The sequence below is a fragment of the Hyaena hyaena genome, unplaced genomic scaffold, assembly GCF_003009895.1.
Source record: "Hyaena hyaena isolate Hyena2069 unplaced genomic scaffold, ASM300989v1 scaffold_270, whole genome shotgun sequence".
Classification (NCBI taxonomy): Eukaryota; Metazoa; Chordata; class Mammalia; order Carnivora; family Hyaenidae; genus Hyaena; species Hyaena hyaena.
Window position 1 is genome coordinate 838,623 of NW_024080901.1, and position 25,427 is coordinate 864,049.

Sequence of the window (25,427 nt, forward strand, 5' to 3'; positions counted from 1 at the left end):
CCTGTGTTTTATCTAGACTTTCCATGGACCCCAGAAATATCTCTAAGGAACCAAGCAACTGTATGCCACTACTATATACATCCTCCTTGCTAAGGTTTTCTTTATAATAATTTGGAATCAGCTTAGCAAATAATCCAGCTTAACCATATCTTGCTAATGTTTCCCAAAGTGTAAGAGCTACCAAATTTTTTCAGTGGCTAAAAGTTTGTTTTTAGATCCTTCTTGGTTTAATTTGTTGAAAAGCTTCCTGAAATATGTCATGAAAACTCACCCCCTGCCTTATTTTTAGCAAGGGAGAGAGGGTCTGACTTTTTCCCCTCACAAATGAAGATCTTACAGTGCCCCCAGAGTGATGGCTGAATGTCGATTTTATTTTGTGTAGCAAAAACAGAAATGTCTAAAACATAGAACAGTGAGCCAAAAGTGTACAGATACCCAAACACAACCTAGAGGTTCTTGGTTACAGATTTCAGAAATTCTGGTTAGGCTCTTATTTTCTTGTCTTTCGCAATTTCCTCTAAATGAAGAATCTGAGAGGTAAGGGGAAATTCCATTTGCTGAGCATTTTACTAAAGTGAGTTCTACTTAATAAGTTTAGAACAGTGGTGCCTGGGTGGCTCAGCCAGTTGAGTGTCTGCCTCCTGATTTTGGCTCAGGTCATGATCTCACAGTTCGTGAGATCAAACCCCATGTAGGGCTCCACACTGATAGTTGCTGGGCCTGTTTGGGATTCTCTCTCTCCATCACATTATAAATAAACATTTTAAAAAGCTAAAAAAATGAGTTTTTCTAATAGAACATGGTATCCGCAAGGAAAAATCACTTTTAAAGTAAAATGGTCTATTGCCTTCTGAAACTAAATAATGGTGATGGTTGCACAAGCTTGTACAGAATACTAGAAAATACTAAATGTACACTTTAAAAGAATGAGTTATAGCTCAAAAAAAAAAAAACCAGCTATTCTGAAAAACTGAAAAAACACTGCCTAAAACAAATACTGATGAACATAATCAACTCGTAGTTTTGTAATTGTACAAAAGTAAACCACTCTTACCTTATAAACTTCAAATCTGTGCCATGCAGCACATCTAGCTGTAGAGAACAACTTTAAGGCTATGGAGGTCAGCATTTATTTATATAGTAGATTACTGCAGTGAGATGCACAGAATTCTAATTATCAAGCACATGTTTTAGAACATTATAATGAAAAGAATAAATCAGTCAAAAGATCAGTGTTTAAATCTTTAAGTGTTCTCACAGAAAGATTTTTCCTTGACAAACTACAAGGCGGTATTTTTACAGAGTAAGGAGTTAAGGAACTTACTTTATAACTGTTCCTTTGGTGCCCCCTGCTGTTGTTAACATGACTCTTGTAGTTAAACTTACACGAAGATCATCTTGATCTAAGCCCAGTAATTCAGCACAATATTCCAGTGCCTGAGTAGATTTATTCTTCAGATTACAACCACCTAATGAAAATACATTTAAATGTGAAATTAAAAGACATTATATAAACTAGATTTTCAAGATCCATTTCTTAGAAGTAGACTTCACATACAAATCTATGGAGTAGACCAGGCTTATTTGTTACTTATAATTTCACCTCACTTTTTCACCACCTTTGTTAGACACTCATCCTGCCAAGGTCACTGGGAGACCCTCACTTGAGGCAGTCCATGATACAATTCTTTTGCTCATCACTATTAACCTGCCACTGTTTCATTTTTATGACCCTGCAATCAAAATATACTAATGATAGATTATAATCCTTGTAAATCTCCAGAGAAATATAGTACCTTATCATTAAAATTCAGATGACTCTTGAAAACTTTAAGAAGTAATTGTAATGGCAAATGTTGGCACTTCAGTAGGTCAGTGTAGATATCTGTCAACATATGAGGTTTTGTGTGTGTGTGTGTGTGTGTGTGTGTGTGTGTGTGTACACATGCATACATATGCATGTGCTTATGTTGTTTGGGAAAGAAGAAGACTGTGAAAAGGCAACTGCTATTACCTGTACATTATATCCATAGATTTCTAGTTATGGAGGCTGTTCTAAAAAGCATTATATAGAAAGACACTATACTGCAATGTGCCTCTGCACTGATATGGCTGTAAGACTCATTAGCTGTGTTACCCTGAACAAGTTACTTATTCTCTCTGTGCTCAGTTTTGTCATCTGTTTACATAGTTTACAAACTATACTTAGCTAATAAGGTTGTTATAGAGATTAATGAGGTTACATATGTGAAGTTCTTGGAATAGTACTTGATATACAGCAAGCACTATATAAAGGTTAACTATTATTATTTTTATTACTACTACTAATATTCTGAAAATAAACATTTTACTAATAGTTAAGGCTTGATTTTTATAACTATTTCATCTGAAGACTAATTTCACACTATAAAGGATTTGTGAAAATCATAAGAAATTTATCATGACAAATTAGTAAACTAATTAGTAAACCAATGTAATAGATTGGTCTCAGGAGAAATAGATCATGAGACTCTATATGAATAAGGGGTTGTCAGGATAACTCAATGGGGACAAAAACAGCTTTTTCAGAAATGGCACTGAGACAACTGAATACCCACAAGCAAAAGAACTAAGTTGGACCCCTGCTTCACACCATAAATAAGACCTAAATTAAGAGCTAAAACTATTAAACTTTTTGAAGAATATACAGACATAAACCCTCATCATCTTGAAACAGGTAACAAGTTTCTTAGATATGGCACCAAGAGCACAAGCAACAGAAGAAAATTCAGAGAAATCAGACATCATCAAAATGAAAAACTTTTGGGGTGCCTGGGTGGTTCTGTTGTTAAGCGTCCAACTCTATATTTCAGCTCAGGTCATGATCTCACAGTGGTGAGGTAAGCCCGTGTCAGGGTCTGCACTGGGTGTGGAGCCTGCCTAAGATTCTCTCTCTTCTTTGTCCTCTGTCCCTCCCTTGCTCACATTCCCTTTCCTTCAAAAAAATAAAATAAAATAAAATAAAATAAAATAAAATAAAATAAAATAAAATAAAATAAAATAAAATAAAATAAAAATAAAAATGAAAAACTTTTGTGTTTCAAAGAACACTACCCAAAAATTCAAAGGACAACCCATAGATTTAGAGAAAATATTTACAAATTATGTATCTGATAAGGAACTTGTATCTGGGATATATATTTTAAAAAACTCTTACAACTTGATGGGGGCGCCAGGGTGGCTCAGTCAAAGTGTCCGACTTCAGCTAAGTCATGATCTCACTGTTCATGGGTTCGAGCCCCACATCAGGCACTGTGCTGACAGCTCAAAGCTCAGAGCCTGGAGCCTGCTTCAGAGCTCTAGATCCCCCCATCTCTGCCCCTTCCCTACTCCCATTCTACTTCCCTACTCCCATTTTCTCTCAAAATAAGCATTAAAATTAAAAAAAAAAAAACCTCTTACAACTTGACAATAAAAGACAGCCCAACTGGGATGCCTGGATGGCTCAGTTGGTTAAGCATCCAACTTTGGCTCAAGTCACGCATGGGCTCATGGCTCATGGGTTTGAGCCCTGTGTCAGGCTCTGTGTTACAGCTCAGAGCCTGGAGGCTGCTTAGGATTCTGTGTCTCCTCTCTCTGCCCCTCCCCTGCTCATGCTCTGTCTGTCTGTCTCTCTCTCTCCTTCAAAATATATAAACGTTAAAAAAAATTTTTTTAAGGAAAACCCAATTAATGGGCAAATGATCTAAACAGAAATTTCTCCAAAAAAGAGATACAAATGGTCAATAAAGACATGAAAAAATGCTGAATCTCATGAGCCTTCAGAAAAATGCAAATAAACACTTCACACACACTAGGATGTCTATAATCAGACTGTTCGTGAGGATGTGGAGAAACAGGAAACTCCACACGTTGTTGATGAGAATCTGAAATGAATATAGCTACTTTAAGCAGTCTGACAGTTCCTCAAAAGGTTAAGCACAGAGTTACCATATGACGGCAATTCCACTCCGGGGCATATACCCAAGAGAAATAAATACATACATCCACACAAAAACATGAACAAGAATGTTTTTAGCAGCATTATTCATAATAGCCAAAGGTAGAAACAATCCAAAGGTTCTTCAAATGGTCAACGGATAAATAAAATGTGGTATATCCACAGAATGGAATATTACTTCTCATGGAAAGTACTTCTCATGGACTGTTTACAAATGAAGAAAAAAAGAGTTGGAGAGCTTCTGGGATCTGACACTAAAGCCCATGTTTTGACTACTATATTAAATATGGTATATTTAATATATTAAATAGTGCTTTCAATTTTTAAACTCATTTTCACTATAAAATATTTTAATAATGTATTTATACAGGAGTCAACAGTCTTTTTTCTCTTAAGTGTCATATCTTAGGCTTTGCCAGCCATACAGTTTCTGTCACAACTACCAAACTCTGCCGCTGTAGCACAAAAGCTGGCACAGACAAGGCTCAAATGAAAGGGTGTGGCTTTGTTCTAACAACACTTTGTTTGCAAAAACAGGCAGCCGGTCAAATTTGGCCATGGGTCACAGTTTTCCAACCCCTGTATTCATGGATCAAACTTAAGATTATATAAAAAGCCTTACTGTTTATGTAGAAACACTGGAGTTGAAAAGTTGCTATCATGAAGGCATAAACATGTTCTTTTTAATTTGCATAAAGTATAACCTAGTTTCATTTCCAAATAATAAAGTATACGGGCTTGTACATGTTCAGTTGCCCTAATTAACTGATCCAAGTTTATATCAATAAATCAGAAAAATGTTAAAATACCTTAATAAGTAGTAGAGAATTATGCTGTGCACATACTGGAAAAGTAGAATAATCAGTCAAAAAATTTAACTAAATATGACCCTGCTGGTCACGGTTACTTATCCTTCATAAAATGAGTTTATTCCCCCTCAGTATCACTGACTTGTTCAAAACAGAGCTCAAAATGACTAATAATGCAGCATCTTTCATTTCTAAGATTTATCACATTACACAATTTATTCTAGAAATTTTAGGATACTAAAAAACCTGTACACAAACAGACTGAATTTACATAGGACAAAGAAATAACAGTGCTTCTAATTTCATTCCCCTTTAAAATAAAACAACCACAAACAAACAAACCTGAGGTGCTGCCAGCTTCCTCAAAATCAATATTTCCAAGATGTAGGACACCAGCTACTACCCGGAACAGATCAAGCTTTTCTTCATCATCCAAGCCAATCTTTTTCATGGCTGTGCACATTCTAATAAAATCTCCATGGTCATCTAACAGAGGATCTTTCAAGGAACCTGCCTTAAGATACTACAAAACAAAAAGATATCAATTAATTGCTCTTTTCTTAAGTGTATTAAAACCACTACACAAGGTCTATTAATGCACTATATATAACATGCAAAAATCAAATATGTCAATGATAAAACTTTACTATTCTAACAATTCAAAAACTAAATGACTGAGCAAAATATACACAGGATCTCTCTGTATTATTTCTTTCAACTTCCTGTGAATCTAAAATTATCTCAATAAAAATCAGTAAAAAATGGAATGAGATGTTTTCCAACTAAACTACAATTTTAGCTCTAAGGTATTATAATGTTAGGATATGTTAAAAAAAAATATAAAATGAGTGAAAAAGAAGGATATATATCAGTGGTTGAAAGGAATTAACCTTAATCCAGAAGTCAAAAAGAACTAAGGTATAATAAAATTATAATAAAAATTCAAATCTAACACTTAGCATTATACTCCTTTAGGTTAAGTGCCATCAACTGCACCAATATTCAGCAGTAGTAAATAATGGACAGACCAATAAAAATTTTCATGGCCTAAAACTCACTTTTTAAATCTTTCTGGATAAGCACATATGAGGTAAAGTGTATTAATAAGCATTGTGCTTACACTAAGAATTTATTCTCACATTTCAGAAAAAATAAAGAAAAAATATGCTTTTTCTCTTAAAAGAATTTACATCTAAAGTATCCATTTGTTAGAACTTATTAAAAAGCTCAGAAAAAGGAATAAGAAAGTTAGGCTTGCAGAATAAAAGTGACTGGACTAGGAATTTTCCAGAACTTGACAATGAACAGATAAAATTAAACATTAAGTAACAGCATCAGAATTAACTGCCCATTAAAGACACTTCTAGGAGACTTTTTTCCTCCCAGTTGCCAATTGCTTCCCAGCTAAAGTTGGGATTATCTTTCCACAGAATTCTTTAAATTGCTTAATTATGCTTGGGTGAAATTTCTGGAAAATGTCTAGATAAAAAGAAATTTAATTTTATTCTTGGAAGAAGCAAAGGAAATGATCACATGCAGCCAAAGTTAATAAATAACACAGATCATGCAGAATTTTTAGTCTTGCAACTGAATCGTTACTTCATTTAAAAACTATTTCTAATCAAATGTTAAGGAATATATTGCTCTTATGGCAGACTAAAAATACTGCACTCTCCTAAAAACTGCACACAGCTTAGACACTCAAATGGAACTAGGGAAAGGATTCCAATTAGTCAAAATGATCACCTCATCCTCCTGATAAAGAAGACATAAAAAGTAATTCAAACATGTTAATCCATTATTCATTTATATATTTTTATATATACACTCAATAATATGAGTAAAATACCTAACAAAGTATGCTGACTCTAAAATCACAAAGAGTACATTTTTTTTCTTAGCAGAGTACCAAGAGTACATGTTACTCTTCGGAGACTAAAATCCAGTTTTCTTCCCTCTCTACTCTGTTTTTTCCATGTTAAAGATCACATTTAGATACACATCTTTTTCCCTGAGGACAGCTGCATTATCCCAGTAGGTAAATGTTTCCATTATCTTAGTGGAAAGAATACTATTTCTGTATTTGATAATGGCTTATAAAAATATAGGTTATCATGACAAAAGAAGAATCCATAATAAACTAAAGTAACTTTTTTTTTTTTAATTTTTTTTTAAACGTTTTATTTATTTCTAGGAGACAGAGAGAGAGAGACAGTGTGAGCAGGGGAGGGTCAGAGAGAGAGGGAGTCACAGACTGAAACAGGCTCCAGGCTCTGAGCTGGCAGTCAGCACAGAGCCCGACGTGGGGCTCGAACGCACGAACAGTGAGATCATGACCTAAGCGAGAGTCGGACGCTTAACCAACTAAGCCACCCAGGCGCCCCTAAAGTAACTTCTTAAAGTACCAACCATGAAGGTCACATAAAGTTTACAATTTTTAATCTGGATAGTTATGTCTAAAATGATAAATAAAATGTAAGCTTAAACAAAAACTGCACTCATTAGCTTAGAATTCAAAATAATGGGAATTTTTATTTGGTTTCTGTTCTTTTCTACGACTATTTGAGACATTATTCATCTCACTCATTTTGAAAAGAACCAAACACATATGATTCACACTTAAAACCTGCGTATAATAAAACCTTGTACAACTATTCAATATAAATCTTTCAACAAAATTAATAAAGGCAAAATGAATGAGTCCCTATAATTAATGCTGACTCAGTATTTCATAATTTAAGCTCCTTGATTAGATATAACTTAATACCACTTATTACTTGAACATTACAAATTAAAATTTCTAAGTTGTAGATTTTTAGATTAAAGATTTAATATTTTTAAAATAATAATTAACAGCATAATTATTTACAATTACTCTTAGAAATATAACTCAGTAACACCTATACATAAATATTATAGAAATATAATGTTTTAAAGAGAAATACAGTAATATGTAAGCATTAGTTCACAAGAATGCTTACCCTATTTAATGTCTAGTTCAAAGCTTACTTCAGCCTTAAAGTAGAAAATAACTTATGAAGGACATATTTTACACTTAATCCTAAGTGGGTAATATGAGAATAAGTTTCAAAAATGTTAGCAAAGGATAATTCTTAGGCAATTTAATACCGTCACGTATGGAAAAAGAACAAGAGGAGAGCAGTGTGTTGAGGCCTAACTAAGAAGAACCAAAATGTGTGGCTTCTGTAGACATCAACAGAGGCGAAGAGCTCTACACCATGAGAGGGACTTGAATGAGAATTTAGTTTTTAAAGTATAAGCCTAAAAGTAAGAAATGTGATTTTGGCTCCAAAATAAAAAATATATCTTTCAGTATGATTTTTTTTTGTATTAAAGATTTTAATTTAAAAAAAATAGTCTACTATACCTCAGGACTTTTTCGGTTCTGTAAAATCTGTTTGTCAGTTTCTTTGTTAGCAAAGTATCTCGTGCAGCCTCGGTTTAAATACTAGGAAAAAATTTTTTAATAATTTAAAATAAATATGATTCACATGAAAATAATACAGAAGAAAACACAATTTATCAAACGAGGGTAACCAAAAGGATAATTTTTAAATATAACCTGAATATCATTTAATTTTTCAATTACAATTGATACTGCCATATAGTATAAACATTTTACTCCTACTAATCAAACCAGGGATGTTGAAAATCCTAATTCCTGAAAGTAGATTAAATAATTAATATAAAAATCAACACCATTAAAGTTTTCCTATTTTTATTTTTTTTTTAATTTTTTTTAATGTTTTATTTATTTCTAGGAGAGAGACAGAGAGAGAGACAGCGCGAGCAGGGGAGGGTCAGAGAGAGAGGGAGTCACAGACTGAAACAGACTGAAACCGCGAGATCATGACCTAAGCGAAAGTCGGACGCTTAACCAACTAAGCCACCCAGGTGCCCCAAAGCTTTCCTATTTTTAAAAGGCAGTAATTTTAAAGGCAGGAAACTTTCTGACCTAATAAAGAATTTCAGTAGCTGCCTTCCTAGGATGCCTGCCGTTGTGCCAGAAAAGACTATACAGTCTGAGACACACAAAAACAATATGCTCGCAGGCCTCCAAATAGAAAGAAATGCTGAAGTAAGACAAGAATGGTCACATTACCTTATCATTGACTCAATGTCAACAAAGCCACATCATCTTTATTAAATTTCGTATGATTCATAGTAACTTACAATCCTTTTCTAAAAATCATTCTAGAGAAATACCTCTTCTACCTTTATGAAGATACTATGGGCAACTAACTTCATATTCCAATTAACCTGATGAGATCTAGAGAAGGTGGGACATTGTAGAAGCATATAAATAGAGGCAGTTTAAGGAAGGCATTTTAAAACAGTAGTTTAAAATTTTCCAAATACATATTAAAAAAAACTGACCAAAATAATAAAGAAAAGCTGAACTGCAAACACACAGACACACACAGAATAATAGTTAAATATGTGTCACAATTCTCAAGTGGAAGACTCCTGCCCAAAGAGGACTCTCAGAATCACCTGAAGAACTTTATTCAAACTGCATTCCTTATCTATTCCCGTAATTCCCACATACTCCACACAGGGACACAGTTTCCTGGCTACAAATCTGTAAATTACGCTAACCATCCCCAGTCACCACTTCTTGAAACTGTACTGACTTGTGATTCTTGGCACTCGTGATTTTCCTTGTACTTCTGTCACATCTCCACTTGGGCTTTCTTTCCTGGGCAACTCTTCACTGCTCATACTCTTCAACTCCAGAGTCTGGATCTGGCACCTGCTTCTCTACATCATAAAATCTCTCTGCACAATCTCATGTACTCATGGTCATAATTTTAACTACTACCAGAGTTCTGACATCTCCCAAACCTATCACTACAGCACCAACAATGATCTTCAGATTAGAAGACCAACTGTCTTCTCATCTTCTCCCCTTAGATGATCCATAGGTTCCAAAACTAAACTCATCCTATATGCCACCAATCTTCCATCTGGCCATTGTTTAATATTTACACCTACTCAGTTACCCTAGTCAAATGTAGACAATTACTCTAGACCCCTCCTTTTCCCTACCATACTCATTCTCCAAGTCCTATCAATTTTACCTCCTAATATTTTACACACCCTCTCCTCTATAACCTTCCCATTGCTAAACCAAGTTCAGGCACTAAGCAACTTACTTCATCTATAACCATAGGTTACCAACCAATTCACCCATAGTTGCAATTTTCATCCATCCCCCTCCCCTATCCCCTTAAAGCCACCCTCCATATTAAAGCCAGAAGTAAGTATAGACCTAATATCCAACTTTCTACTTAAATCTCTTCAATAGCTTCTTATTAACTATATAAGTAAGACCAAATTCTCTAACCTAATTTCCCACCACTTCCTGCCATACTCTTTAAGCTCTTTCTTGTCTTTCTTTGTTCATCTTTTTGCACCTACTTGGAATATGCTTTACATCTTTCTTCCCCTAGCTAATATCTGAAAACCTTTCAAGATTCTGATCAAGCATCAGTTATTTCTGTAAGCTTTTCAAAAATCCCCAGCATCCTATGAATATCTTTCTTATCATTCAACCTATCAGTCAGACTGTGTGTGTTTGTGCGTGTGCATGTTTCCAACCAGATTCTAAATTGCTCATGAGCAGGAACTGCTCATCTTTTTCACTGAGGCACAATGCCTGATACCCAGCAGGCAAGCAATATTTGCTGTTGAGGGGTGCCTGAGTGGCTCAGTTGCTTAAGCGTCGACTTTGGCTCGGGTCATGATCTCACAATCTATGAGTTCGAGCCCCGCACTGGGCTCTATGCTGACAACTCAGAGCCTGGATCCTGCTTTGGATTCTGTGTCTCCCTCTTTCTCTCTATCCTTCCTCTGCTCACACTCTGTCTTTCTCTCTCTCAAAAATAAATAACATAAAAAAATAAATAAATATTTGCTGTTGAATTAAGGGAGACAATCATGGGTCCTTTATTAATTCAGTGGTAAAACTTTTTTTTTAAATAAGTCAAAGGTAACTTTAAAGTTAGCATTACAGAACTATTATAAATTTCTTATTGAGTTTAAATTGATAAGTGGTTTCATATCTATCCTTTAATCTATACCATTTCATATCTCCTCATAGTGTTATATCATAAATTCAGCAGTAAATCTCATTAGAGATCTACATTTTATCATGTTACACTGGATTTAATATAAGTTACATACAAATAGAAATCAAAATTCACCATAAGTTTTAGAATTGAAGGCAATTCTGTTCACAAAAACTGTATATATTTATTTTCATCCAACCTACCCGAAAATTATCTGGGGAGCTCAGATGAAATTTTTCCCTAATATCTTCAGAAGCACCAGCACACAACCTATAAAAGATATGATAATTCCTTTCTTCTTTGCCTTGAACACAGATCCTAGATTTCTCTAGAAGGTAATGTGAAACAAATCCTCCAACAACTGAACTCTGAAAAACAAAACAGAGAGAAAATATATTTTTGCATTTAAAGTCTGAAAGTATAACCTACTGATGTTAAATTATTTTGCTATTAAGCATTCATCTATCAAAGAGGTTATAATATTTACCAAATAATGGGGGAAAAGCAGATAACTAAATAAATGTAAGCTTAGAATATTTATAAAGGTTGTATGAATATATATATTCTCCCCACTATCTAAAGTAACAGAGAAAAACTTAAAAGGATTTACCATGAGTTCAAGTGCAGCACCAATGCTATCAAGACCCTTGTTTTACAAAAACACTTCTCAAACATATCATCCCAAAATACACTCTTACTCACCTTTTCATTGAAATGTATTTCTACAAATTTTCCAAATCTACTGCTATTATTGTTACGAACAGTCTTTGCATTTCCAAAGGCTTCTAAGAGCGGATTAGCTGTTGAAAAAGAAATAAAATTATTCCATCAAAAACTAGCCTGAAGGAAAATTGCAAAAACAATATGCACAGTATGTTTCCTTATTAACAGAGATAGAGAAAATGTTTTCAAAAATATTAACATGAAGTAATTCAAATGTAATGTCAAATCCCTCAAATATTTATTGACTACTACTATGTTCAGTCCCTACTAAAGTACAAAAGACGGGAAAATTACTCAAATTATGTAAAAATAAAATGTAAATGGTATGGGAAAGACTAAATTTTAAAAAGTCATTAGGTTACAAAATTTCTAACTTAACTTTAAAAATTGCTCCCTAAAAATTATAAGATTTTCACAAGTAAACTAACCTTTTCTAAAGAAATAGTGATTATAATATAGAAAAGAGCAAACCTCTGGTGAACAAAATACAAGCAAGAAAGTATTGACTTTCCTAAAATGTTTTATATATTAATAAAATCTCCAGATTTACCATTTTCCCATGTACATCCAACAAAATCTAATTAGTTTACAGAATGACTAAAAAAGGTCCTCAGAACAATTGTGTTTTTAAAAATTTTTTTAATGTTTTATTCATTTCTGAGAGAGAGAGAGAGAGGCAGAGTGAGCAGGGGAGGGTCAGAGAGAGAGGGAGATACAGAATCTGAAACAGGCTCCAGGCTCTGAGCTGGCTGTCAGCACAGAGCCCGACACAGGGCTCGAACCCACCAACTGTGAGATCATGACCTGAACCAAAAACGGACGCTTAACCGACTGAACCACCCTGGTGCCCCAGAACAATTGTTTTTAAAATCCCAGCCTATAAGAGACTCATTTTAAACCTAAAGACACCTGCAGATTGAGAGTGCCAGGGTGGAGAAACATTTATCATACAAACAGATGTCAAAACAAAGTCAGAGTAACAATATTTGTATCAGACAAACAAAAATTTTTTTATTGTTCTAGTACTGTTTTATCCTGCTTTGGTGTCAGGGTGGTACTGGCTTCATGGAATGATTTTTAATGTGTTCCCTTTATTCCTTTATTTGTAAGATTTTGATATAGAGTGCCAGTATTTTTTAAATGTTTGATAGAATTTGCCAACGAAGGGGCGCCTGGGTGGCTTAGTCGGTTAAGCGTCCGACTTTCGCTTAGGTCATGATCTCGCGGTTCGTGGGTTCGAGCCCCGTGTCGGGCTCTGTGCTGACTGCCAGCTCAGAGCCTGGAGCCTATTTCAGAGTCTGTGTCTCCCTCTCTCTCTGACCCTCCCCTGCTCACACTGTCTCTCTCTCTCTCTCCTAGAAATAAATAAAACATTAAAAAAAAAAAAAAAGGAATTTGCCAACGAAGCCATGTGGTCTTAGAGCTTTTCTGTGCTAGGAGATCTTGGATTCCTAAAGCAACTTTCATTCTTGTTATAGGTTGAAGATTTCCTATTTCTTGGATTCAAGATTCATGATTCAATTGCAGCAACTTGTGTGCTTTGGTTTTCTTCTAAGTTATCTGATTTGTTAGTATATAATTGTTTATGGTATTCTGTTATCACACTACATATTTCTAAGGTTATCTGTTGTACTGTTTTACATTTCTCATTTTGGTTTCCAAGTCAAACTTTTTTTTTGAAAAACTGGTCATTACTTTTTTTTAATGTTTATTTTTGACAGAGAGAGAGAGACAGAGTGTGGGGGGGGGGGAGCAGAGAGAGGGAGACACAGAATCCAAAGCAACCTCCAGGTTCTAAGCTGTCAGCACACAGCCCAACATGGAGCTTAAACCCATGAACTACAAGATCATGACCTGAGCTGAAGTCAGATGCTCAAATGAATGAGCCACCCAGACGCCCCTGGTCATTACTTTCAATGTTTCGTTATTGTTTATTCTCATCTCTATTTATTTCTGACTTTTCTTTGTGCTTTCCTTCCTCTACTAAATTCAGCCAAGTTTCTTCTTTTTCTAGGTCCTTGTGGTATAATGGCAAACTATAAATTTGAACTTTTTGTCTTAATACAAGCATTTATAGCATAAATTTCACTCTAATATCTGCTCTTGCTGCATCCCATAAGTCTTGGAATATTGTGTTTCCTTTTTCTTTTGAAACCTATTTTGATCTGCCACTTGATTTCTCACTTGGTCCACTGTTTGTGTGGTAGTATGTTCTTTAACATTTACATATTAAATATTTAGTATTTACATGTAGATTTTCCAGCTTCCTTTTATTGTTGATCTCTAGTTTTGTACCACCACTGTGATGAGAGAATATACTTGGTATGCTATCAGTCTTATTAAATTTGCAATATTTGTCATGTCTCTTTTTATGTGACACATATGTAATATGTGTCATGTCTCTTTCTATGTGTACTGAGAAAAATGTGTATTCTATTTTTCTTGAATGAAACGTTTTATACATATCTTTTAAATGTTTTTATTGTTTTATATCTGAGAGAGAGAGAGAGAGAGAGATTGAGAGAGAGACAGCGTGAGCAGGGGAGGGTCAGAGAGAGAGGGAGACACAGAATCTGAAACAGGCTCCAGGCTCTGAGCTAGCAGTCAGCACAGAGCCCGATGCGGGGCTCGAACCAATGAACCGTGAGATCATGACCTGAGCCAAAGTCAGACGCTTATCTGACTGAGCCACCCAGGTGCCCCTATACATATCTTTTAGAACCTTGTATTCTGAAGTATACTTCAAGTAAAAAATGTTCTTGCTGAAAAATAAATAAAACTTTAACCAAGGGTACTTGTTTAAAATAATGCATATCAAAAGGAAGTGGGTAAGAGGATGGGTGAAATAGGCATTTCTTAATAGGATTAAGAGTACACTTATGATGAGCACTGAGAAAGGATGTACAGAATTACTGAATCACTATATTGTACACCTGAAACTAATATAACACTTATGTTAACTATAATGGAATTATAATAAAAAGCTTAATTTAAAAAACTTAAAAATAAACTCCCAATGAACAAATGTAAAGTTTTAATTATCTTTCTCTTAAATTTTTTTTTTTATGTTTTATTTCTTTCTAGGAGAGAGAGAGAGAGAGAGAGACAGCGTGAGCAGGGGAGGGTCAGAAAGAGAGGGAGTCACAGACTGAAACAGGCTCCAGGCTCCAAGCTGGCAGTCAGTACAGAGCCCGGTGCGGGGCTCGAACCCACGAACTGCAAGATCATGACCTAAGCGAAAGTTGGACGCTTAACCGACTAAGCCACCCAGGCGCCCCAATTACCTTCTCTTATAATCACACACACACACACACACGACTAAAAAAAAACACGACGGTTTATTAGGCTCTAATACTCATCACTCTCACCTATAAACATACCAGATTAGTGCCAATCTTACATGTTTCTCCATCTGCAACCTCAAAAACTGCTTCATGATGCTTATTCTATATTTCTTACGAAATCTTTTAAAGTCCATCTCTCTTATTCTATCCACAGTAGAAAGCTTATTAACAAGTATCCAAACCCTTTGAAAGACTTTCCAGTTGTTTCACTTGCCAAAAAAAGTAACAAAGTTGTAAAAATGAAAGAAATGTTTATATACATTATATACATCTAACCTTTCAGATGAGCTAGAAAATTGAGGCCTAACAAAGTCAACTGAGTTATGGAAAGCCACATGATTGGCTAGTGGCAAAAGAGGGACTCAGTTACAGGTCTCCCCAACTCCTTTACTGAGATCTACTAGATTCTGCTGAAGGATTTAATATACTAAGTAAAGTACCCAAAATTAGGATAAGAGCCTATCAGAAAATTTCAGTAATGTCATTTATATATTCATTCTAAAACCAACAACCAATTTTCGGTTGAAGACGGCATCAAATGATTTGTATGTTCTTCTAGTTAACATCTACTATCCTCTAGTAAGGAGCTGTAGAAACATTTGGAATAATACTTTCCAACTTTTCTCAACAGCACATTACATATTGTACACTACACTGTCATAGAAGAAACCAGTTTTATTTCCAATTCCCAAGCACATTTGTACCTCAAATAAACAAATCAGAATACTAATTAGAATTTTACTGAATTAATCCATAATTTGTTGTTTTTATTTATTCAATTTTAAAGGGTGATTCCCTTATTAAGGTGAGGTACTTTACTGTGAATTAAGCATTACTTAATTAGATCTTCAAACCTGGGTATGTTACAATACCACGGTGATAGCTGTAAGTAAAACTATAAAATTATATCAAGAAACATGAAAAATGTGATTGATGCAAACTTTAAAAATGTTTATCAGAGTTGAATTTATGTTCATCTACACGCATATTTCACGACTGTGAAAAAACGTACATAACATCCGCTAGCTATAATTTAGCAAAATGAATGAACGCAGAAGGCCCTTAATACATTTTTATCCAAATGAAATTCTTCTTTAAAATAACCAAGAGTATTAAAATATGCTCTTACTATAGCACATGGTTAAGATACCTGGGTTGTATTTTTTTTCTTAAGATGCCTGAGTTTATATCCCACTTCCACAACTGATGAGCTAGATGTTCTTCAGGAACTTACTTAAAATCTTTCTTAGTTTTTAATCTGTAAAGTAGGGATAAAATAATACCTTCCTCACTCTATAGGGATTTAAATTAGGAACAGATTTTCAGCAAATCAGACAATGTGTAATACATCTCACATATGTTAATTTCATCATCATTATTGAAGTATTTACTGAATGCCTCATACCAGAGAATGAGGAAGGAGGAAGGAGAAGGAGTGTCCACATAGGCTTAAAACACCTGATAAAACTACAAAGAGACCACCATGAATAAAGGATAAGAACTCAAAGGAAACATGATTCAATTAGAGCAGAGGAGAGAGAGGCCAGACCACACAGAGTACTGTTAGTGATGTTACAGATTTGTAGCTTTATCTTCAAAGCCATATGAAGTCATTAAAAGATTGAAAGTAAAAAAGATCATCCCAATATCCACACAGAGGACAGATTATAGGGAAGCAAAAGCTTAGCTGGGGAGACCACAGAGGAATCTATGATGTAGGAGGGTGGTACAGATTCAACACAGTGGTAGACTAGAACAGGAATTTCCAAATGAGGTACAAGAAGACTTTCTAAGCGGTATGCAAGCACTGACCTTAAGGAAATCAATTTACAGACTCCTGCCTTTCAACTGTACCCATTCATTACAATGATTTCCCACCAAAAAAGTTTTTAATTCCAAATAACCCTTTTCATCTCTCCTTCTTTACAAAAAACAGGGTCAACTAAATAAACAGGAGGCCAGAAAGCTTCCTATATTTTTCATTCATCCAAAAGATATATGTATTATCTTATCCCATGTATTAGACACTATTTCAGGGAACTGTAATATATAAAAATCTCTGTCCTCTTAGCACTTACATGGGGTGAGAGGGGAGACAATAGATATTAAATAAAGGAGAAGATTTGTGAGTAAATATTTGTAGGAAATGGAAGGGTCTTTTGGATCTCTGGGAGAACATTCCAGACCACCTAAAGGATTCTCCTAAGTTAATTTCAGTACATATCTAACAGTAAAAAATAAGAATTTTAAAAATTAACAATACCTTCAACAATTCTATCATCAATATCTTGACCTGTTCCATAGGATTCAGTCAGGTATCTGTTTAAAATAAAGGATAAAAAATTTACATGATCATAATATTGTACATACTGTATTTGTAATTTTCATATTATTTAAAACATGTAAAATTTAAACTTTGATCATCACTACAACTATTTATTTAAAATTTACAAATTTATATTTAAATGCAACTATTCTGTTATAGCTTTTAAAACATATAAAATTCTACTTGGATTTCCTTTACCATCTAAATCAGCATTATTTTTCAAACTGTTTTTGGAAATATTTTGACTTTAACCAACAATTTGATTTTAAATATGCCACATATTACACAGGAATATTCATCTTCTATGTAAGATTCCAAATCTGTGACAGTCTACGAATTCAATCTTTGTAGCTAGAGAAAATAAGGTATTCTGCCACTGAATAATGAGGAAATTACCACTTTTTTTGTTATTTTAGCAAAAAATTAAACATGACGGAACAACCATTTTCCTGGCATTTTCAAAACAAAAAGTAATCTTTGATTTACAATTTAATGATTTAAAATTTTGATTTACAAATATAAGTTTACAGTTTCTCAATTATTTATTCATTTTCAAAGGTGTATTATAAACCACAGACTCACTACATGACTCTTACATACTGAAGAGAAAGAATAAGAAACTGAATGACTTAGACTTACAGGAGTATTAGGAAGCATTCGTTCAGCCAGAATTGCATATACATAACAGACGATAACAAACTACTAAATTAATTTCACAGAAATAACTGAAGATCATACATTTGTGTAAAAAACAGCAAAATTTCAAGAAGCAACCCACCACGCAGCAACTGACAAAAAACTGTAGGGGTGCCTGGGTTGCTCAGTTCGTTAGGCATCCAACTTCAGCTCAGGTCATGATCTCCTGGTTCATAAGTTCAAGTCCCTCATTGGGCTCTGTGCTGACAGCTTAGAGCCTGAAGCCTGATTCATATTCTGTGTCTCCCTCTCTCTCTCTCTCTCTACCCCTCCCCTATTTGCTCTCTCTCATAAATAAACATTAAAAATATTTTAAACTGTAATACAGTAGGAATCACACTGGTGAGATTTCAGAATGCACTGGTCCTAGAAGAAGCTGCACTAGATGTGTAAACTGAAAGAACTAATGAGTGCTGTGGTTCCTTCGATATTTATAATGCGATGATTCTCAACCAAGTGCAGAGCTTAATTTGTGGCAGCAAAGAAGATACATTAAGAGGAGGGATTTGGGGAGACAGAAATAAGGTCAACTGCTGTAAGCTTAAGGGAAAAATGGTTTCAACCACGCAAACAGCAGGAATATTGAGAACAGACTGTAAAGGCTGAATTCTGAAGGAACATTCCCTAGATTTCCTTTTGCCTAACCAGGGACTCCTGCATGATCCTCACAAGAAGAACATGTTAGAGCTAGTTTTCAGCAATCTGTAACTTAGCTTCCACATAAGGTGTCTATTTTTAAAAGGGACAGAGGCCACCATTTCAACTTTTATTTTATTTATTTTTTAAGTATATTTATATATTTTGAGAGAGAGAGAGAAACAGAGTGCACAAGCAGGGAAGGGGCAGGTTGGGGGGGAGAGAGAGAGAGACAGAGAGAAAGAGAAAGAGAGAGAATATCCCAAGCAGACTCTGTGCTGTCAGCATAGAACCCGAGATGGGGCTCAAACTCACAAACCGTGAGTCATGACCAGAGCCGAAATCAAGAGCCAGACACTTAACCAACTAAGTCACCCAGGTACCCCAAGACCCCACCATTTCAAACTTTGTCATAAAGTATGGAAGGGGTATCTGGCTGACTCAGACAGCAGAGCATGCAACTCTTGATCTGGGGACTGTGTGTTCAAGCCCCACACTGGGTGCAGACGTTACTTAAAGATAAAAATCTTTAAAAATAAATATATAAATAAATAAATAAATAAATAAATAAAGTATGCAAATGTATTCAAAGTCAACCTGTTCAATCAAAGACATATTTGTATCTCTTTGTTCATAACACATCCACAGTGCACTATTCCTAACAACCAAGACGTGGAAATAATCAAAGCGCCCCCTGATGAATGAATGAGTAAACAAAATGTGGTATATACATACACCACAGGTGTATTCATTTTGAAAAGGAAATTGTGACACATGATACAACATGGATAAAATTTGAGAACATTATGTAAGTGGAATAAGCCAGTCACAGAAAGACAAATACTGTATGATTCACTCATATGAGGTATCAAGAGTCGTCAAAATCACAGAAGCAGAAAGCTGAAGGGTAATTGCCAAGGGCTGGACAGGGGAAAATGGAGTTGTTCAATGAGCACAAAATTTCAGTTTTGTGAGATAAAAAGTTCTGGATATCGGCTGAACAACAATCTGAATATATTTAATACTACCAAACTGCATACTTAGAAATCGTTAAACTGGTATATGTTATGCTATATATTTTTACCACAAATAAAAATATTTAAAAAATCAACCTGTTCAAAAATATTCCAGGTTAGCTAAATACTCCTCACCTTAAAACAAATTTTGTATTTTCCGTTTTGCCAGCTCCTGATTCTCCAGATACGATGATAGACTGACTCATCTTGAGCACCTTCATGTCTCGAAAAGCCTTATCAGCTAGGGTTAAAATAACACATTAATGACGAGTAGTATATTAAACACAAATTTACTAAATGACAGAAAGTTATTTTACTATCAAAGAGCATTTGCTCTTAAAGAAATTATAAATGTATGTTTATAGTTAGTAACATTAAAAAAATTGTTTTAATGTTTGTTTACTTTTTGAGAGAGATAGCACAAGCAGGGCAGGGGCACAGAGAGAGGGAGACACAGAATCTGAAGCAGGTTCCAGGCTCTGAGCTGTCGGCACAGAGCTTAATGCAGGGCTTGACCTCACAAACCATGAGATCATGACCTGAGCCAAAGTCAGAGGCTTAACTGACTGAGTCACCCAGGCATTTTAAAATAAAATCACTCAAGTGTTCAAAACATCTCTAAGTAGTTTTTACACTAAATGCCTATCTTATTACCCTGACAGCTAAGTAATATGAAATCCAAATAAACAACTCTTAATTTTTTGCACTAGAACGTTTTCATATTATGAGCTGTGGCTCAGTTCTTCCTAATTCCAAAGCAGATCTAAAAACAAAACAAAACAAAAAAGCTCAGAATGCATAACTAATGAAGGCCCCAGAGAAAAGCAAGAAGTAACAGCTACCAATTAAGAAATCTGACAAACAAAAGTTCTGCTGGAGAAAAAAAAATGCATAACTGCAAAATCTCTGTAGTAGTATTAAAAAGATAAATTGAGCACAATTTAATTCTGTTAAAGTGGTCTCACATTAAAACAATTTTAATTCAGGGGTTCCTGGGTGACTCAGTTGGTTGATGTCTAACTCTTGATTTCAGTTCAGGTCATGATCTCAGGGTCATGAAGTTGAGGCTGCATTGGGTTCCTCACTGGGTGTGGAACCCACTTGAGATTCTCTCTCTCCCTCTTCCTCTGCCCCTACCCTGCTCATGCACACACACTCTCTCCCCCACTCCCTCTCTCTCTCAGAATAATTTTTTTTAATTTAAAAATAATTTTAATTCAAAATTAGGTTCTAACCAATTTAACCGTATAACACAATCACTTCTCACTTCAGATATGTGTTACTCATACAAATGAAGAAAAGGCTTTACAAATGGCTTTTACTCTATTAGACCAAATGCAAACTACATGCAAGAGTATACCCATCCTTCTGCCCAATTTACCAGCAATCTGTTCCACTCATTTTCATGATATCATTCTAAATATTGTTTAGCAATAAATAACTAAAAAGTCAGTTTATTTACATTTTGAACATACAATTTCTCTCCAGTAATGAGCCTGATCATATTCAGGTTCTAAGGATTCTGTACTATTTTGCTAGTTGATAGAAAGCATACTAATGCCCATCAGAGCATCTCAAAACTAAAAGTCAATCTGCTGTTGCACTGGATTTGGTATACAAGTAGTACCAGTGTAGTAATAGTATACAGTACATAAGTCAGCCAAATTAGGAAGTGAAACCTGGCTTAGCCAAAACACAGGCATGAAAAGAAAGCCCAAAGAGAAACAGACTGCACCAAGAACTAGTACTAAAACATGTCATCATTTAACCGCTGGTTATGTCTGGATCCAAAGGGTTAACTAGTATCTTTGTACTTGGAGTCACCAGCTATGGGGATACGTGTGTCAAATAACTCCATATCTATGTTCTTCAGAGCTAAAGTCCTTCAAGATGAGAGAAAAACTGGGCACCTGGGTGGCTCGGTCAGTTAAGCATCTGACTTTGGCTCAGGTGGTGATCTCATGGTTCATGAGTTCGAGACCCACATCGGACTCTAAGCGTGCTTGGTATTCTCTCTCTCCCCTCTCTCTGCTCTTTCCCTGACGGTGCTCTCTCCTCTCTCAAAATAAAAAAACTTAAAAAAAAAAAAAAAAAGGGATGAGAGAAGACCTAAGAAAGGCAAAGACTGCTACCTTCCCACACAGATTCCCTGGAAGCATATACCATTTTCAGTCTTTAATATTTTATAAAGCCCTGGTGCAAGGTTAGGCATGGAAGATGTCAGCTCTTACAAACTCATATCTAGCCCTGGTAACACCCTCACAAGTGATGACCTGGGTAACACTGGAAGGCCTGCACCCCAAAGCTATGAAGGAAGGCTTTTAAGATGGAGCTAATCATGTTGAGGAGTCAAAAAGAACCATTAACATCAGCTTTTATTATGTCCTACTTTCAATTTGGTGGACAAACTTAAGAGGACACAGACGTTTAACAAAGATAATGATGTACAATTGCCCCACGAGTTGGCTGAAAAAGTAGTCTTCCCCATCCAGTATAAGATATATGCTCCTAAAGAATGATGATACATTCAAAATGCATAAAGCCCCACCAAAATACATACTTAATTCATGGTATCTTTTATTATTCCCCCAAAAAACAGCAAATTTGTATAATAGAAGGCAAAAACTTAAAATACAATTAAATTACTTACCAATTGCAAAGACATGAGGTGGCATTGTCCCAAGAGATTTACCTTGATATGAGTTTATTGTTTCTGAAGAATATATTTTAGGTATGTCAAAGTATGGGTTCACTGCAATCAGAATGTTGGCGACATATGTCTAACCAGAAAAACATAAATGTAGAATTTTCTAATTACTATTTTCATTTAAAACTAATCAAGGGTCATAGGAGAAAGAAAATAGAGCAAATAGGTACCTTTAATTTCGTATATAAATTAGGACTGCATTTCCAGCCCTAAACATTCCTTCTACAGGATCCATATTTCTCTAACTCTTAATAAATATTTTCATCTTCTCATCCTATATGCATCTCAAACTCAGAATATCCAAAATCAAGATTATCTCTCTTAACCCCCACCTTTGCCAAAAAGCAAACTCTCCTCCCATATGCTCCCCCTGCCCCCTGGTTCATGGCATCACCACCAAGCCACAAAGAGCTGAGTCTAAGTCTCTATCTCAATCAGCCTTCTTCTGTTGACTCTACTTATGGAACCTACTCTCCTGGTTCTATTCCTACAGCTCCAGTCTTGGTCATTTATATTCCTCACCTGGACTAATTTACCATGCTACTGAATAGCCTAATATAACTCACAAGATCCTGTAGCCTATCCCCATCACTAAACACCAAGGACTGATTTAGTGCTGTGGTGACCACTTGGTCCCAGATTATTGCAAAACAATGTATGCTAACCATTGCCTAGAACACTGACAGGATAAATGTTTAATGAGCAAATTAAGTTTGCTTTTATATTTGGAATTTCACTGTGGCTCTAAAAGACTAGAAAAATGCACCAAAAGGATTTATAAAATTGCTTGTGGGTAGGAAAAGAGTTGTGGTTTAGCAATTACTAGTGGTTTACTGGCCAAACTAGGGCAGGCAGGACCATATTTTTTTTTTTCTCTTTGCTACTATATTTTTCTCTTTTCTGCTTCTAGTTGTAGAAGGGAAATGATGCAGAAACTCTGAACTCTCAGATTACTAATCTAAAATTAAATGAATGCTCTCAAAGATGTTTACTGCAATGGAGTAAAAAATTTTTTAATTTTTAAAATTTTTAAATCTTTCTGTTAGAGACAAAGGAAAGCAGACATTAGTAACCAATAAAAATGTTAAATGTGAGTTCTACTCAAATCTAAGGAAGAATAGTGATAATTCTGGTTGGTGAGAAATAGAAAAATATAAAATGTAAACTCTTATTCCAAACTGTTTCCTCCTCTTCCATATGTTATAGTAAAAATAACTATAGTTATATATTACTGATTTTAACAGTTTTATAACCAAAAGACATAATTGGTTAGAAAAAAACATACTAATCATGGCTTCAGTTAACTTTGAAAATACTGGTTTTCCAAACAGAAACTGATGATGCCAAACAGCCACTAACAGAGGTCATTTGCCCAACTGCATACATATCTTCAGTTAAGAAAGATCTAAAAGGTTAGAAATAACACTAAAATACTCCAGAATGATATAGACATTATACATGAGAAACAAAACCTTAAGTTTCACAAATAGGTCATTTTTTTCTATCAATAGTGCAATTTCGAAAAAAAAGACTTGTAGGTCAACAAAATGTGAAAAAAAGATAACTAATTTTCCTGAAAGTACAATTAATATGCATGTAAACCTTCAGTTATTAATGGTCAAGTCAGCATGTGTAATACCACAGCAACAAAGAAACATTAAAAGACCAATGAAAATCCTATGGGTGTTTAGCCTTTATATAAACATCCCAAATAAAAATAAAGTATCTCAATTCTTAAAAAATATAATCATTCCTATAAAAGTAATAAAAATTTTCCAGGGTGCCTGGGTGGCTCAGTTGGTTGAATGTTTGACTTTATCTCAGGTCATGATCTCATGGTTCGTGGGTTCAAGCCTCTGCTGTCAGCACAGAGCCCTTTTCAGATCTTCTGTCTCCCTCTCTCTCTGCCCCTCCCCTACTTGCTCTTTCTCTCAAAAATAAATATTTAAAAATTTTTTTAAAAAAGTAATAAAAATTTTCCAAACTTCTGGCAAAAAAACATACAATTAAAATTTGTTCAACTATGACTGCTCTACACCAAGCAATTATTGTAAGACATGTACAGACATTATTATAAGACATGACCAGTTATACTTCAAAGATAATGTTTCCTGGTTATATCCAAATCAACTTTCAATGACTTATTGCAAGTTCAACCGTTTTAACAAATTTTAAAAATTGGTAATATTTTGGTAACTAAAACAGCATTTAGCACACATCAGATATTCAGTAGGAGTCTGATGAGTGAGTGAATTTTCCTTGTAAATATATTTCTAATCAAGAATAACCATATATCAACCCAAATATATTCTCTGATTACTTGATTTTGAAAAGAAAATCAAAGAAGAAAGTGAGGACTAATATTATATACAGTACATAAAAGATGGCAAGTAAACTCTGCTGAAAAAGACTAGACTAGTTCTATTTCCCAGCTGTCACTACTTGGACAGATGGCAAAGACTAAAGGTAATTTAGTCAGAATTAAGTGAGTATAATTAGGCAAACTGATAGTGATATAAAAGATTAAGACTGCTATTTGATCTGGGAAGAGTCAAAGAAGCCATGTGTTTTCTTCTTTCAAGAATAATGGAGTCCCATCCTTAGAACAGGAGAACTACGGTGGGGTAATTTATCTCCAGCCAACAAAGGAATTTACAAGTAGGTCATATTAAAATAAAAACCTCATACATGCCCAATGAATAATTATAATTAAAGCATACTCGTTAAGTATCCATCTGAACAATGTGGTATAAACCCTAACTTACATTAAAAGCATTGTCTTTCATTTTTTAATATTCTGGTTTTTTAAAGTAAGTCATCTAGGGTTTAATGAAATATTGTAACCATTTCTATGATCAGTGTTTTGATGTTTTTAAGATTTCCTCAGGAATTGCCCTCTATTTTAATTTACATTTCTTTATCATCAAAGTTTTTATTTCAATATATATTCTTTATAAGTTATCTTAAATTTTTTGCAGAATACTGTGAAAAGTGAATTAACATTATCTACAGACATATACCAAAAATAAATCAAAATCCAAGATAGTGTTTTTTTGAAGAACCAAATTGGACTTTTAAGTCTGAAAGATGATGCTCTAC

At 34.6% G+C, this 25,427-nt stretch overlaps 1 protein-coding gene across 1 annotated transcript in view; it reads right to left on the minus strand.

Annotated features, from left to right (window-relative positions):
- Positions 1 to 25,427, minus strand: part of MYO6 (myosin VI) — a 143,296-nt gene that overhangs the window by 50,335 nt on the left and 67,534 nt on the right. Inside the window, 8 exon segments of the mRNA XM_039245794.1 lie at positions 1,325 to 1,469; positions 5,131 to 5,311; positions 8,177 to 8,257; positions 11,084 to 11,248; positions 11,583 to 11,680; positions 17,211 to 17,266; positions 19,757 to 19,862; positions 22,272 to 22,401. Coding sequence (XP_039101725.1) covers positions 1,325 to 1,469; positions 5,131 to 5,311; positions 8,177 to 8,257; positions 11,084 to 11,248; positions 11,583 to 11,680; positions 17,211 to 17,266; positions 19,757 to 19,862; positions 22,272 to 22,401 — 962 coding nt within the window.